Source organism: Oncorhynchus tshawytscha, linkage group LG27, assembly GCF_018296145.1.
Source record: "Oncorhynchus tshawytscha isolate Ot180627B linkage group LG27, Otsh_v2.0, whole genome shotgun sequence".
Lineage (NCBI taxonomy): Eukaryota > Metazoa > Chordata > Actinopteri > Salmoniformes > Salmonidae > Oncorhynchus > Oncorhynchus tshawytscha.
Window position 1 is genome coordinate 10733360 of NC_056455.1, and position 15505 is coordinate 10748864.

Sequence of the window (15505 nt, forward strand, 5' to 3'; positions counted from 1 at the left end):
ATAATCTTATCTCATTGCATTGAGTGCTGTGTAGCGATCTGGGACATCTACTAAAAGGTGGTGCAAGAATAATATAATCATGGCAGATCTCAGGATTTACAACGTTGTCATTCTGGGACTAGGATTTCTGTTCATTTTCACTGCTTTCACCACCTGTGGAAACATTGAAGTAAGTCAAAGAACACACTTTCACCTGTGTGACCTAAACTGAAGTCGTTGCCTAGGCAAACTATATTGACTGGTAATTTGTTTTGTTTGCTTGAGTCAATATCACTGGAGAAAATTCACACCTACCCAATGATATTTCAGATACCAGCAACTTCCTAACTAGCTAATTTATCTGAAATTGACAGCTGTTTGACCTCTCCCCTTCAAATTACCTGTCATGTAGGCTACATACTCGAATTAATCAGAAATATAATATATGTTGTCATTTGACATGTTTGTAATATATTGACTGATCAGTTGTTTTGTTTGCTAAATAGTCCATTTCACTTGAGACAATGGACAGTTACCCATTGATAACTGCTATCTAAATTTGGTAGCTGTTTTATATCTTAAGTGGTTACATTAGACATGTTATAATTGTTTATCATTCATGGTACATCAATATTTATATATTTCTTAATTCCATTCTGTTACTTTTAGATCTGTGTGAAATGTTAGGTATTACTTCACTGCTGGAGTTATTAACGCAAGCATTTCGCAACACCCACAATAACATCTGCTAAATATGTGAATGCGACCAATAAAAATTGATTTAAATTGTTGTCATTTTGCAGTGATGCTTTGCTTTTTTCAAGTCCATTGACTTTGACTCTCACGTTTAAGAACTTTTACCCCATGATAAATTGCATCAGTTTATTTTCTTGTGCATCTTCCAGCTCACATGATGTCCTCAGCAGCCTTGTCAGTGGTGCATTGTTGGAGGAGTCCTGGGTCAGGCGCATCTTGTGTTTCCAATTTCTTCATCAGTCAATAGATTGTCATGCCAAAGGAATTACTCAAATGAATACATGTAAACATCAATCTCCACAGGGCACATAGGTAGTGGTGGCAGCAATATTTGAGAACATATTTTCTATGTTCATATGATTCACATTAATATCCCATTTCTCCTCTATTTTAAAGCAAACCATAGTTAAAAGCCTGGACAATGATACCTTCACTGGAAGTGGTTATCACAGGTGAGTTGGATGGTGTTACCATAGGCAACACATTGGAAAACCACATTATCTCAGCAAAATGAGTGGGGGAGATAATGTGCATCTTTCAGAATCATTGACCCTTATACCAGACACTAAACTTTTTTCTCTGTGCTGTTTTCTTTCTGTCCTTGTACAACAGCCTTGGAATCATCTATGGAATTTTTTCATTTTCAAATTTGTTAGCTCCAACTGTTGTTGCAATAATTGGACCACAGTTTACAATGTTTTTCAGTGGAATTCTTTACAGGTGAGTATCAAGAATCCCCCCCCACACACACACACATTCATTTTCTATTTGCAGGTCAGTAGTTGGTTGATATTTCTGTCTGAAGTAGTTGTCTAGTTATAACAAGGTCACGTGCTGTTGTTTGTTATGGTTCCATTCTTTTCCATAGTGGTTACGTAGCTGTATTCATCACCCCATCAACATGGTCCTTTTACTTCACCTCAGTACTAATCGGCATAGGAGCAGCCAGTAAGTCCGGTTTCATGGGATCTCTCCTTTGTTCCCTCTGCTATCTGGTTAACATTACTACAGAATCTACAGAATCCTTCACATCATTTCATGTTAGCACAAATTACATTGAACTGTCATGATTTACATGACAGTTTGGTATAAAGTCATATACACTATATTACAAAGGACTGTATGTGGACACCCCTTCAAATTAGTAGATCTATCTATTTCAGCCACACCCGTTGCTGACAGGTGTATAAAATCGAGCACACAGCCATGCAGTCTCCATAGCGAAACATTGGCAATAGAATCATCTTACTGAAGAGCTCAGTGACTTTCAACATGGCACCGTCATAGGATTCCACTTTTCCAACAAGTTAGTTTGTCAAATTTCTGCCCTGCTAAAGCTGCCCCGGTCAACTGTAAGTGTTGTTATTGTGAAGTGGAAACGTCTAGGAGAAACAACTGCTGAGCCGTGAAGTGGTAGGACACACAAGCTCACAGAACGTGGCTGCCAAGTGATGAAGCACGTAGTGCATAAAAATAATCTGTCCTTGCTTGCAACACTCACTACCTGGTAGCAACATCAGCACAATAACTGTTCGTCGGGAGCTTCATGAAATGGGTTTCCATGGCCGAGCAGCTGCACACAAGCCTAAGATCACCATGTGCAATGCCAAGTGTCGGCTGGAGTGGTGTAAAGCTGGCTGCCATTGGACTCTGGAGCAGTGGAAACAAGTTCTCTGGAGTGATTAATCATACGTCACCATATGACAGTCTGACGGACGAATCTGGGTTTGGCGGATGCACTACCGGCAGTTTGGTGGAGGAGGAATAATGGTCTGGGGCTGTTTTTCATGTTTCTGACTATAGACCCTTTACTTGAAGAGAAATCTTGACGCTACATCATACAATTACATTTCTGTGCCTCCAACTTTGTGGCAACAGTTTGGGGAAGGCACTTTCCTATTTCAGCATGACAATTCCCCAGTGCACAAAGCGAGGTCCATACAGAAATGGTTTGTTGAGATCGGTGTGGAAGAACTTGACTGGCCTGCACAGAGCCCTGACCTAAACTGCAATGAACACCTTTGGGATGAATTGGAATGCTGACTGTGAGCCAGGCCTAATTGCGCCAAACCTCACTCTTGTGGCTGAATGGAAGCAAGTCCCCGCAGCAATGTCCCAACATCTAGTGGAGAGCCTTCCCAGAAGAGTGGAGGCTGTTATAGCAGCAAAGGAAGAACCAACTCCCTTTTAATGCCCGTGATTTTGGAATGAAATGTTCAACGAGTAGGTGTCCACATACATTTGGTCATGTAGTGTATATTTCACCTCTGTGCATATGCCTAATCCAATCCAAAATTCTCTACATGCATCTGGAGTCTGCTATTCTCTTATGCATGCCATTCATTCCTAACACATTTGTAAACTGAGTTGTACCCATTTTTTTGCTGTCGGAATAATGATTTGTAAGTAGATCAAATGCCATAGTAAATACACAGTATTATAAACTGTTATCAATATGGGTACGGCAGATCAAATCAACAAGGAGACATGACCTGCATGCATGGTAAAGAGTATAGAGTCTGTCTTGTCAGTTGCTGAGCTTTGGACAAAGGTTACCATGGTTATGATGTCTGAAATGGAGCTTGTTAATGATTTACATAAAAGGGAAATGCCGGGGTTATGTTCATTATCTCTGATCGCAAGCAAAGCAAACATTTTACAAACGGGAGAGCTAAATGAGAATTCTTAGAGCAGATGAACCAAATTGTTTGATAATGTTAGTTTGTGCCAAATAAAATAGACACATTTTTCCTGAATAGTTCCCCGCTAATGCATTTTGATCAATTCAAATGTCATCAAATAGCAACCATCTCTATTCATTACATCTGCAGTTCCCAATCAGCCTCTCTCACTTACTCTTTGTATCCCTTTCATCAGTGCTTTGGACAGCTCAAGGACACTTCCTTGTGGAGAACTCCGATGCTTCCACCATCAATAGGAACACAGGGATGTTTTGGGCCCTTTTACAGTGCAGGTATATTAATAGTATATATTAATGGTAGGCTACATAATAATGGCAGTAATTTCCATTATTTGGTGACCTAGAGCAGAAGGTGTAATTGTAACACATTGTTTTCTTTTTCAGCATGTTATTTGGCAATCTTTACATTTATTTTGATTGGAATGGAAGGATGGAAATATCAGGTATGTGCATGTGAAGATCATCCAATGGGAAAATATGGAGAAAAGAGAGCTAACATTAATGAAAACTTGCAATTGCATCTTTGTTTTCATTAAGGATATGACTCATACGTCCTTCCAATATTGTTGCCCTACTTAGTAATAATGTGTGTTCTCTGTTTGACACTGTTTCGTTTGTTCTTGATGTCCCTCTCAGATAGGAGCAGAAAGACTATCTTTATTGGTCTGCTGGTTACCTCAGTGCTGGGAACACTCAGCTTCCTGGCTCTGAGAAAGACTCTTCCACCAGAGGAGGAGATGCTCAATGAGGAAGAAGGCCAGCCTTTGCTCTCATCTCGCATGATGTTAGTTTCCTAATTAATTGACAGTACTCTCTCACTGTACCCTTATTTCAATGGGAATCTATGGCACTGCGTTTGGTGTCTCTGTTTTAAATGATGGTTATTCATTCTGCTATGAATTTGAATATCACAGTATTGAAAATAAATAATGTATTTGTCTTGCTAATTTGATCATTTTCCATCTTAATGTTTGGCAGGTATAAGCAAAGAGCCAACTCTGCAGTACAAGATGCAAAGTCAGAATTCAGTAAGTCAATGTAGCTTCACAGGCACATTTGTTATTATACAATCAATCATTGATGTATTCCTTTGGGTTAAAGGGCACATCGGTTACCTTGCTTATGTTGTTTCACTGTTTTACTATCCTGTTAGTCATCTAAAGCAATTCCTTGTGTGTTTCCTTCTCTTCAGAGACAATCCTACAACTGCTCAAAACCAAAACCATATTGCTTCTGAGCTGTTGCATGGCATACAGTGGTAAGTAGATTGTACTGCACAACCAAAAGTCCAGACATTTCCTTCAGAGGAATAGTGTTTTTACCAGTGTGTTGTCATCATAGGTCTGGAGCTATCTTTCTACAGTGGTGTATATGGGACATGTATCGGGGCAACAACAGAGTTTGGAGCGGCAGCTAAAGGCTTGATTGGGATCTCTGGAATCGTGTTGGGGATTGGAGAGATAGTTGGTAGGTTTGTGTTGCCCAGTGTAACTTTTACCCATCACTCTTATGTTGCTGTTACAATCCAACAAGGAACTAGTTTGACAGTAATCTGATGTGATTTGTCAGGTGGAGGAGTCTTTGGACTAGTATGTAAGAATAACCGCTTCAGACGGACATCTGTGGTCTTCCTGGGGATGGTCGTCCATTTTGTCGCCTTCTACTTGATCTACCTCAACATCCCAGATGATGCCCCTGTGGTTTTAAAAACTAGCACACTGAACAAGCCATATCTGACACCAAGGTATTTCTTTAATATAAACAAAACAATAAAAGCAGGGCTGTATATTGTTTTTATATTAATCAGAAATCATGTCAGTTGAAAATGACCTGTTGTAACCCCCTCACAGTTGAGCGTCTCCTATCTCCTATCTTTCCTAGTATCTCTATCGCATTGCTCTGTAGTTTCCTGCTTGGACTCGGTGACAGCTGTTTCAACACTCAACTGTACAGCATCTTGGGGCGTGTTTATGCTGAGCAAAGCGCGCCTGCTTTTGCCATCTTCAAATTCATCCAGGTAACCCCCGAGAGAGCATGATACAGCTGATCGTTTACTAAAACATATGTACCAGCAACTGATACTGTGGTGCGCTGGGTGTAGTTCATTGCTGTATAGTTGATTATGGCTGTTTAGGTATGCGTAGGCCGATGTACACTACCGGTCAAAAGTTTTAGAACACCTACTCATTCAAGTTTTTTTTTTGTGTGACTATCTTCTACATTAGAATAATAGAGACTATTTTCTATTAGTAGAATAATAGAGAAGGAATCTCAACTATGAAATAATACATATGGAATCATGTAAACTCAGCAAAAAAGAAACATCCCTTTTTCAGGACCCTATCTTTCAAAGATAATTCGTAAAAATGCAAATACTTCACAGATCTTCATTGTAAAGGGTTTAAACACTGTTTCCCATGCTTGTTCAATGAACTATAAACAATTAATGAACATGCACCCGTGGAGCAGTTGTTAAGACACTAACAGCCGTCAGACGGTAGGTAATTAAGGTCACACTTATGAAAACTTAGGACACTAAAGAGGCCTTTCTACTAACTCTGAAAAACACAAAAAGAAAGATGCCCATGGTCCCTGCTCATCTGCGTGAACGTGCTTTAGGCATGTTGCAAGGAGGCATGAGGACTGCAAATGTGGCCGGGTAAATAAATTGCAATGTCCGTACTGTGAGATGCCTAAGACAGCACTACAGGGAGACAGAATGGACAGCTGATCATCCTCGCAGTGGCAGACCACGTGTAACAACACCTGCACAGGATAGGTACATCCGAACATCACACCTGCGGGACAGGCACAGGATGACAACAACTGCCCGAGTTACACCAGGAACGCATAATCCCTCCATCAGTGCTCAGACTGTTCGCAATAGGCTGAAAGAGGCCGGACTGAGGGCTTGTAGGCCTGTTGTAAGGCAGGTCCTCACCAGACATCACCAGCAACAACGTCGCCTAAGGGCACAAACCCACCATCGCTGGACCAGACAAGACTGGCAAAAAGTGCTCTTAACTGACGAGTCGCGGTTTTGTCTCACCAGGGGTCGGATTCGTGTTTATCGTCGAAGGAATAAGCGTTACACTGAGGCCTGTACTCTGGAGCGAGATCAATTTGGAGATGGAGGGTCCATCATGGTCTGGGGCGGTGTGTCACAGCATCATCGGACTGAGCCTGTTGTCATTGCAGGCAATCTCAACGCTGTGTGTTACAGGGAAGACATCCTCCTCCCTCATCTGGTACCCTTCCTGCAGGCTCCTCCTGACATGACCCTCCAGCATGACAATGCCACCAACCATACTGCTCATTCTATGCGTGATTTCCTGCAAGACAGGAATGTCAGTTTCTGCCATGGCCAGTGAAGAGCCCGGATCTCAATCCTATTGAGCATGTCTGGGACCTGTTAGATCGGAGGTTGAAGGCTAGGGCCATTCCCCCCAGAAATGTCCAGGGAACTTACAGGTGCCTTGGTGGAAGAGTGGGGTAACATCTCACAGCAAGAACTGGCAAATCTGGTGCAGTCCATGAGGATGAGATGCATTACAGTGCCTAATGCAGCTGGTTGCCACACCAGATACTGACTGTTACTTTTGATTTTGACCCCACCTTTGTTCAGGGACACATTATTCCATTTCTGTTAGTCACATGTCTGTGGAACTTGTTAAGTTTATGTCTCAGTTGTTGAATTTTGTTATGTTCTTACACATGTTAAGTTTGCTGAAAATTAACACAGTTGACAGTGAGAGTTTAGTAACTTTTTTAGTAACCAAAAAAGTGTGAAACAAATCAACATATATTCAAATAGCCACCCTTTGCATTGATGACAGCTTTGCACACACTTGGCATTCTCTCAACTAGCTTCATGAGGTAGTCACCTGGAATGCATTTCAAATAACAGGTTTGCCTTCTTAAATGTTAATTTGTGGAATTTCTTTCCTTCTTAATGTGTTTGAGCCAATCAGTTGTCACAACACAAGGTAGGGGGGTATACAGAAGATAGCTCTATTAGGTAAAAGACCATGTCCATATTATGGCAGGAACAGCTCAAAAGAGAAACTACTGTCCATCATTACTTTAAGACATGAAGGTCAGTCATTATGGAACATTTCAAGAACTTTGAAAGTTGCTTCAACTGCAGTTGCAACAACCATCAAGCACTATGATGAAACTGGCTCTCATGAGGACCGCCACAGGAACTTAAGAGCCAGAGTTACCTCTGCTGCAGAGGATAAGTTCATTAGAGTTACCAGCCTCAGAAATTGCAGCTCAAATAAATGCTTCTGAGTTCAAGTAACAGACACCTCAACATCAACAGTTCGGAGGAGACTGTGAATCAGGCCTTCATGGTCGAATTACTGCGAAGAAAGGACACTAAAGGACACCAAGAATAAGAAGAGACTTGCTTGGGCCAAGAAACATGAGCAATGGACATTAGACCAGTGAGAATTTGTCCTTTGGTCTGGTCCAAATTGGAGATTTTTGGTTCCAACAGCCGTGTCTTTGTGAGACGCGGTGTGGGTGAACAGATGATCTCCGCATGAGTGTTTCCCATCGTAAAGCATGGAGGTGGAGGTGTTATGGTGTGGGGGTGCTTTGCTGGTTACACTGTCTGTGATTTATTATTTAACCAGCATGCCTACCACAGCATTCTGCAGCGGTACACCATTCCATCTGGTTTGCGCTTAGTCCAACTATCATTGGTTTTTCAACAGGACAATGACCCAACACACCTCCAGGCTGTGTAAGTGCTATTCTACCAAGAAGGAGAGTGATAAAGTGCCACATCAGATGACCTGACCTGCACAATCCCCCGACCTCAACCCAATTGAGATGGTTTGGGATGAGTCAACCCGCAGAGTGAAGGAAAAGCAGCCAACAAGTGCTCAGCATATGTGAGAACCCCTTCAAGACTGTTGGAAAAGCATTCCAGCTGGTTGAGAGAATGCCAAGAGTGTGCCAAGCTGTCACCAGGGAAAGGGTGGCTATTTGAAGAATGAAGAATGTCAAATATAAAATATATTTTGATTTGTTTAACACTTTTTTGGTTACACACATTCCATATGTGTTATTTCATAGTTTTGATGTCTTCACTATTATTCTACAATGTAGAAAATAGTACAAATAAAGAAAACCCCTTTTGCATGAGTAGGTGTTCTAAAATGTTTGACCGGTAGTGTATCCCTCGTGTTGTTATACTGTAAGAATAACTAGAGTGAAGGACGATTGAAGGCCTTCTTGTGTCGGTCTATTTAGCCACTCAAACATGCGTTATTGTTATTTTATAGCTGTAGGTACCAATTAGTTTATTACATTAGTATTCTGTAAGAATTCACAATCTAAGACACAATTCATACATTACTATGACAGAGTAGTAACACAAAGTCAACTCTTTTGTATTACTTTCAACAAGTTTTTGTTTTCTTCTTTCCTTTGCCAGTCCATTTTTGCAGCAGTTGCCTTCTTCTACAGTGGCTACTTGCTGTTGACATGGCAACTGCTCATTATGGTCATCCTGGGTTTCACTGGAACACTCTGCTTCTTCATGGTGGAAAGAATACAGAACTTCTCTGTAGACCTACAACAAGAGTATTAGGACCCATCATTTCAACACGGGCACAGTCAAATGACTTACATTTCTTGTTTTTTTAACAGGAAAGATACTTTGCACCTTCAATATCTTAGCTTTAACTTATCTTGCATAATACACTAATTATAACATGAGTAAATGTAATTTAAAAAAAAAAACTTTTCCAATAGGATTGTGTATGTGTAATATAAGACGTAACCACTCACCTGATGTATTGGCTGTCTTTATGCATTGCTCTCAGGGTTGTTATTTAAGATAGTCTCATTGTTGCAAATTCTATGGTAGTGTTATAATACATCATACATTTCATAACGTGATGGAATTATTTTTAGAAGAAATGTTAATATTGAGGCTTATATAATGAACTTACTGTTTCAGAAAATATGTTATTAGTGACGAAAACACGCTAGCTATAGTATGTATGGGAAACGATATTGATGTATACCTCTAAATTTAATGCTGTGTTGAAATGTGTATAGATAGACAAAATTGTTCAAATTTAGTCAATGACAATTCTCAACATCCACCATGCCAAAGCTTACAAGAGCTTATCCAGTGATTAAAAAAACATATATATATATATAGTGCCTTGTAATAATACAATTACTGTACAACATATTTTCAGTGCCCATAGCATGTAGTAGAGTAGTTTAAAAAAAATACATCTATATGCATTAACATTTATGGTATCCTTTTACTTCCATTTTATTATATTTTACATTTTACACTTCAAAATGTTGTCAGTCATGCATACTAAGTGCCTGTTAATGTTTTGGTTGCTTGTATCTGTTTATAAAGACTTTGAAAAAACAAAATTGGTTAAATTAACCTATTTGTATGAGTCAACGAGAAGGTACAAACACAATCTGATGTTTAAACATTTAAACCAACAGCTGCGCTTACTTGTGCTTCTTCGGTTTGTGTCTCCCAAAGTGTTGGTAGACGTCACTGGGCAAGTGCAACACTTTCATTTTTACTGGGAATTGAAGTTCTACATTGCACAATCATTATCAGAGGTTATTGTGTGGGACAACAACGTGCAATACACATTATGCTCAGGAGATGGTGCTAAAATACAACTGTAGGCATCAATTTAGATCAGAATGAAGGAAACATTAACGTTGATCATACAATAAAAAGCACTCTAATTAAACTCCTATTTCAACTATTCCTTTCTAAAGACTGCCAGGTTGCACCTATACTGTTGCGGTTCTCCTTTTCTTATATGCAGGAAAATTATATGTTAACTCAGTCCAAGCAGAGATATTTGCATCCTCATGATAATGCCCTTCTCTTTTTTCCCACCATGGCAATAAATTGCGTGTGCTGTTTTCGATTGCAAGTTCTTTCTGGTACTGCACGTTATATAAAATGTGTGATACATACATTGGTGGAAAAAGTACCGAATTGAGTCAAATAATTGAGTAAAAGTAAAGATTCCTTAATATAAAATGACTCAAGTGAAAGTCACCCAGTAAAATCCTACTTGAGTAAAAGTGGAAAATGGAATTTTGGTTTTAAATATACTTAAGTATCAAAAGTAAATTGTAATTTGTAAAATGTATTTAGGTATCAAAAAAATAAAATAAGTATAACCATTTCAAATTCCTTATATTATGCAAACCAGACGGCACGATTTTCTTGCTTTTTACATTTACAGTTAGCCAGGGGCACACTCCACAACTCAGACATCATTTACAAACAAAGTATTTGTGTTTAGTGAGTCCGCCAGATCAGATGCAGTAGGGATGACCAGGTATTTTCTCTTTAAGCGCGTGAATTAGACAATGTTCCTGTCCTGCTAAGCATTCAAAATGTAACTTTTGGGTGTCAGGGAAAATGTATGGAGTAGAAAATACAATATTTTCTTTAGGAATGTAGTGGAGTAAAAGTTGACAAAAATATAAATAGTAAACTACAGATACCTCAAAAAACTACTTAAGTAGTACTTTAAAGTATTTTTACTTAAGAACTTTACACCACTGGGTACATATTAAAGGTGATGCAGACTTTCAGCCTAAAATATTTTCCATTACAAATGCTCACCTTCAAATGCATCGATGTCCAACATTTTATTACACTTGCAACAATTTAGATAGAAAGCTAAAAAGAACCGGATAAAAGTTATTTCATTGTTAGTACTCCATAAAAGTCATGTATATTTTCTCCCTCTAAAAATGACATTTTAATGTTGATCACTGGCAGGAAGATGTGACATCACTGCAGTTAATTTGTTTTCCAAGCAAGGTTCAAGAGCAGGGCCCATAAATCATAGAGGTGGATGACGACCTTAGAGAAGCACTGGACCAGTGAGGGCACCATAGATCCCACAGTACTTCACAGGTAATTGAGTATTGATTGCATTATAATCAGAATCCTAAAGTGTTCATTCTTTGTGCTATTATTTTGTCAATTGTGCAACTTGATCCTTTGCATACAAACATAAAGAAGAATGTGTGGTATAAGTCCTGAAATGTACATTACCTATTGGAATCTACAAGCACCTCCCTGGTATTTCTAACACTAACTGGACCTAAGCTTAACGTGCCTGCAACACAGAGAAGTACATAGGTATTTGTGGTATTAAATGGCAATAACAGAAAGTGGTGCCAATGACAGAATAACTCAATAAATTCACATTTTCAAGACAACCTTTGAGCTGCCTTTTAATCCTCAACAAAATTCAATTTTTCAAGCCTGTGAAAAGTCATTTCCATCACTTGCATTTCCTGTCCAAAGCATTCGAAGTATGACGTAGCTGTGAAAATGGCCTTTCACAATCCCCTCCGGTGTCTCCACACTTCTATCTTGGCATTTGTTCAAAACCAGCCAGTCATAAAACCACCACAATACCGTGAAAGAAATTATGCTGAATGCCTCAGTCATTCCAACGGTATGCTATTATTGATAGTTAAAGTGTGGCACACGCCTCACAATTTTCTGCATGGTAAACCATCGCTCTGTGTGTCACTAGTCAGGTAAATCTTTATTCAAGCTTCACCAGCGCCCACAGTGATGAAGCGAGGCGGCCATGTTCTTAGGAAACTATGCAGTATTTTGTTTTTTTATGTATTATTTCTTACACTGTTACCCCAGGAAATCTTAAGTCTTATTACATACAGCTGGGAGATACTATTGGATATAAGAGCAACGTCAACTTACCAACATTATGACCAGAAATACTACTTTTCCGAAGCATATCCTCTGTTTGGTCCACCACCCAGGACACTGGATTGGATCCCAACAGGCGACCCAAAACAAAGGCGCCGCAGAAGGGGCAGACGGAGCCAGGATCCGTAGACGGGCACATCGCCCACCGCTCCCGAGTGTACTACTTGCCAATGTCCAGTCACTTGACAACAAGGTAGACGAAATCCGAGCACGGGTTGCCTACCAGAGAGACATCAGAGACTGTAACATTCTTTGTTTCACGAAACATGGCTCACTCGGGATACGTTATCAGAGTCAGTACAGCCACCTGGTTTCTTCACGCATTGCACCAACAGAAACAAACATCTCTCTGGTAAGAAGAAGAAGGGGGTGTATGCCTTATGATTAACGAGACGTGGTGTGATCATAACAACATACAGGAACTCAAGTCCTTTTATTCACCTGACCTGGAATTCTTCACAATCAAATGCCGACCGCATTATCTACCAAGAGAATTCTCTTCGACAATAATCACAGTCGTGTATATACCCCCCAAGCAGACACCTCAATGGCCCTGAAAGAACTTCATTGGACTCTATGTAAACTGGAAACCACATATATCCTGAGGCTGCATTTATTGTAGCTGGGGATTTTAACAAGGCTAATCTGAAAACAAGGCTCCCTAAATTGTACCAGCATATCGAATGTGCGACCCGGGCCAGCAAAATCCTGGATCATTGTTACTCTAATTTCCGCAACGCATACAAAGCCCTCCCTCACCCTCCTTTCGGCCAATCTGACCACCACTCCATTGTGTTGCTCCCAGCCTATAGAAAGAAACTAAAACAGGAATCAAATCAAATCAAATCAAATTTTATTTGTCACATACACATGGTTAGCAGATGTTAATGCGAGTGTAGCGAAATGCTTGTGCTTCTAGTTCCGACAATGCAGTAATAACGAGCAAGTAATCTAACTAACAATTCCAAAAAAAACTACTGTCATACGCCCGTGCTCAGGTCTGTTCAACGCTGGTCCAACCAATCTGATTCCACGCTTCAAGATTTGCTTCGATCACATGGACTGGGATATGTTCCGGATAGCGTCGAACAACAACATTGATGTATACGCTGATTCGGTGAGCGAGTTTATTAGCAAGTGCATCTGGGATGTTGTACCCACGCCGAATATTAAATCCTTCCCCAACCAGAAACCATCGATTGATGGCAGCATTAGCTCAAAACTGAAAGCGCGAACCACTGCTTTTAATCAGGGCAAGGCGACCGGAAACATGACCGAATAAATACAGTGTAGATATTCCCTCCGCAAGGCAATCAAACAAGCTAAGCATCAGTATAGAGAAAAAGTAGAGTCGCAATTCAACGGCTCAGACACGAGATGTATGTGGCAGGGTCTACAGTCAATCACGGATTACAAAAAGAAAACCATCCCCGTCGCAGAAATCGACGTCTTACTCCCAGACGAACTAAACAACTTCTTTGCTCGCTTTGAGGACAACACAGTGCCACTGACAGGGCCCGCTACCAAAACCTGCGGGCTCTCTTTAACCGCAGCCAACGTGAGGAGAAACATTTAAACGTGTTAACCCTTGCAAGGCTGCCCAGACGGCATCCCTAGCCGCGTCCTCAGAGCATGCGCAGACCAGCTGGCTGGTGTGTTTAGGACATATTCAATCAATCCCTATCCCAGTCTGCTGTTCCCACATGCTTCAAGAGGGCCACCATTGTTCCTGTTCCCAAGACAGCTAAGGTAACTGAGCTAAATGACTGAGGAAACAACATCTCCAACATCTCCACCCCGCTGATCCAGAGATCTTCTGTTGAATCTGACAATTAATCTTAATGGTTGTACAGTCGTCTCAAATAAAACTGTGAAGGACCTCGGCGTTACTCTGGACTCTGATCTCTCTTTTGAAGAACATATCAAGACTGTTTCAAGGACAGCTTTTTTCCATCTACGTAACATTGCAAAAATCAGAAACTTTCTGTCCAAAAATGATGCAGAAAAATGTATCCATGCTTTTGTTATTTCTAGGTTAAACTACTGCAATGCTCTACTTTCTGGCTGCCTGGATAAGGCACTAAATTAACTTCAGTTAGTGCTCAATTTTATTTATTTATTTTATTTATTTCACCTTTATTTAACCATGTAGGCAAGTTGAGAACAAGTTCTCATTTACAATTGCGACCTGGCCAAGATAAAGCAAAGCAGTTCGACACATACAACAACACAGAGTTACACATGGAGTAAAACAAACATACAGTCAATAATACAGTAGAAACAAGTCTATATACAGTGCCTTGCGAAAGTATTCGGCCCCCTTGAACTTTGCGAACTTTTGCCACATTTCAGGCTTCAAACATAAAGATATAAAACTGTATTTTTTTGTGAAGAATCAACAACAAGTGGGACACAATCATGAAGTGGAACGACATTTATTGGATATTTAAAACTTTTTTAACAAATCAAAAACTGAAAAATTGGGCGTGCAAAATTATTCAGCCCCTTTACTTTCAGTGCAGCAAACTCTCTCCAGAAGTTCAGTGAGGATCTCTGAATGATCCAATGTTGACCTAAATGACTAATGATGATAAATACAATCCACCTGTGTGTAATCAAGTCTCCGTATAAATGCACCTGCACTGTGATAGTCTCAGAGGTCCGTTAAAAGCGCAGAGAGCATCATGAAGAACAAGGAACACATCAGGCAGGTCCGAGATACTGTTGTGAAGAAGTTTAAAGCCGGATTTGGATACAAAAAGATTTCCCAAGCTTTAAACATCCCAAGGAGCACTGTGCAAGCGATAATATTGAAATGGAAGGAGTATCAGACCACTGCAAATCTACCAAGACCTGGCCGTCCCTCTAAACTTTCAGCTCATACAAGGAGAAGACTGATCAGAGATGCAGCCAAGAGGCCCATGATCACTCTGGATGAACTGCAGAGATCTACAGCTGAGGTGGGAGACTCTGTCCATAGGACAACAATCAGTCGTATATTGCACAAATCTGGCCTTTATGGAAGAGTGGCAAGAAGAAAGCCATTTCTTAAAGATATCCATAAAAAGTGTTGTTTAAAGTTTGCCACAAGCCACCTGGGAGACACACCAAACATGTGGAAGAAGGTGCTCTGGTCAGATGAAACCAAAATTGAACTTTTTGGCAACAATGCAAAACGTTATGTTTGGCGTAAAAGCAACACAGCGCATCACCCTGAACACACCATCCCCACTGTCAAACATGGTGGTGGCAGCATCATGGTTTGGGCCTGCTTTTCTTCAGCAGGGACAGGGAAGATGGTT

At 40.3% G+C, this 15505-nt stretch overlaps 1 protein-coding gene across 1 annotated transcript; it reads left to right on the forward strand.

Annotated features, from left to right (window-relative positions):
• Positions 1-37: 37 nt before the first annotated feature.
• On the forward strand, positions 38-10363 carry LOC112226043 (UNC93-like protein MFSD11). Its single transcript, XM_024390249.2, has 13 exons — positions 38-169; positions 1132-1187; positions 1348-1455; positions 1604-1683; positions 3613-3709; positions 3821-3879; positions 4073-4220; positions 4415-4464; positions 4629-4694; positions 4778-4903; positions 5006-5180; positions 5318-5453; positions 8883-10363. Exons 1-13 carry the CDS (start codon positions 80-82, stop codon positions 9036-9038), a joined length of 1347 nt encoding a protein of 448 aa, XP_024246017.1. The 5' UTR covers positions 38-79; the 3' UTR covers positions 9039-10363.
• Positions 10364-15505: the final 5142 nt, after the last annotated feature.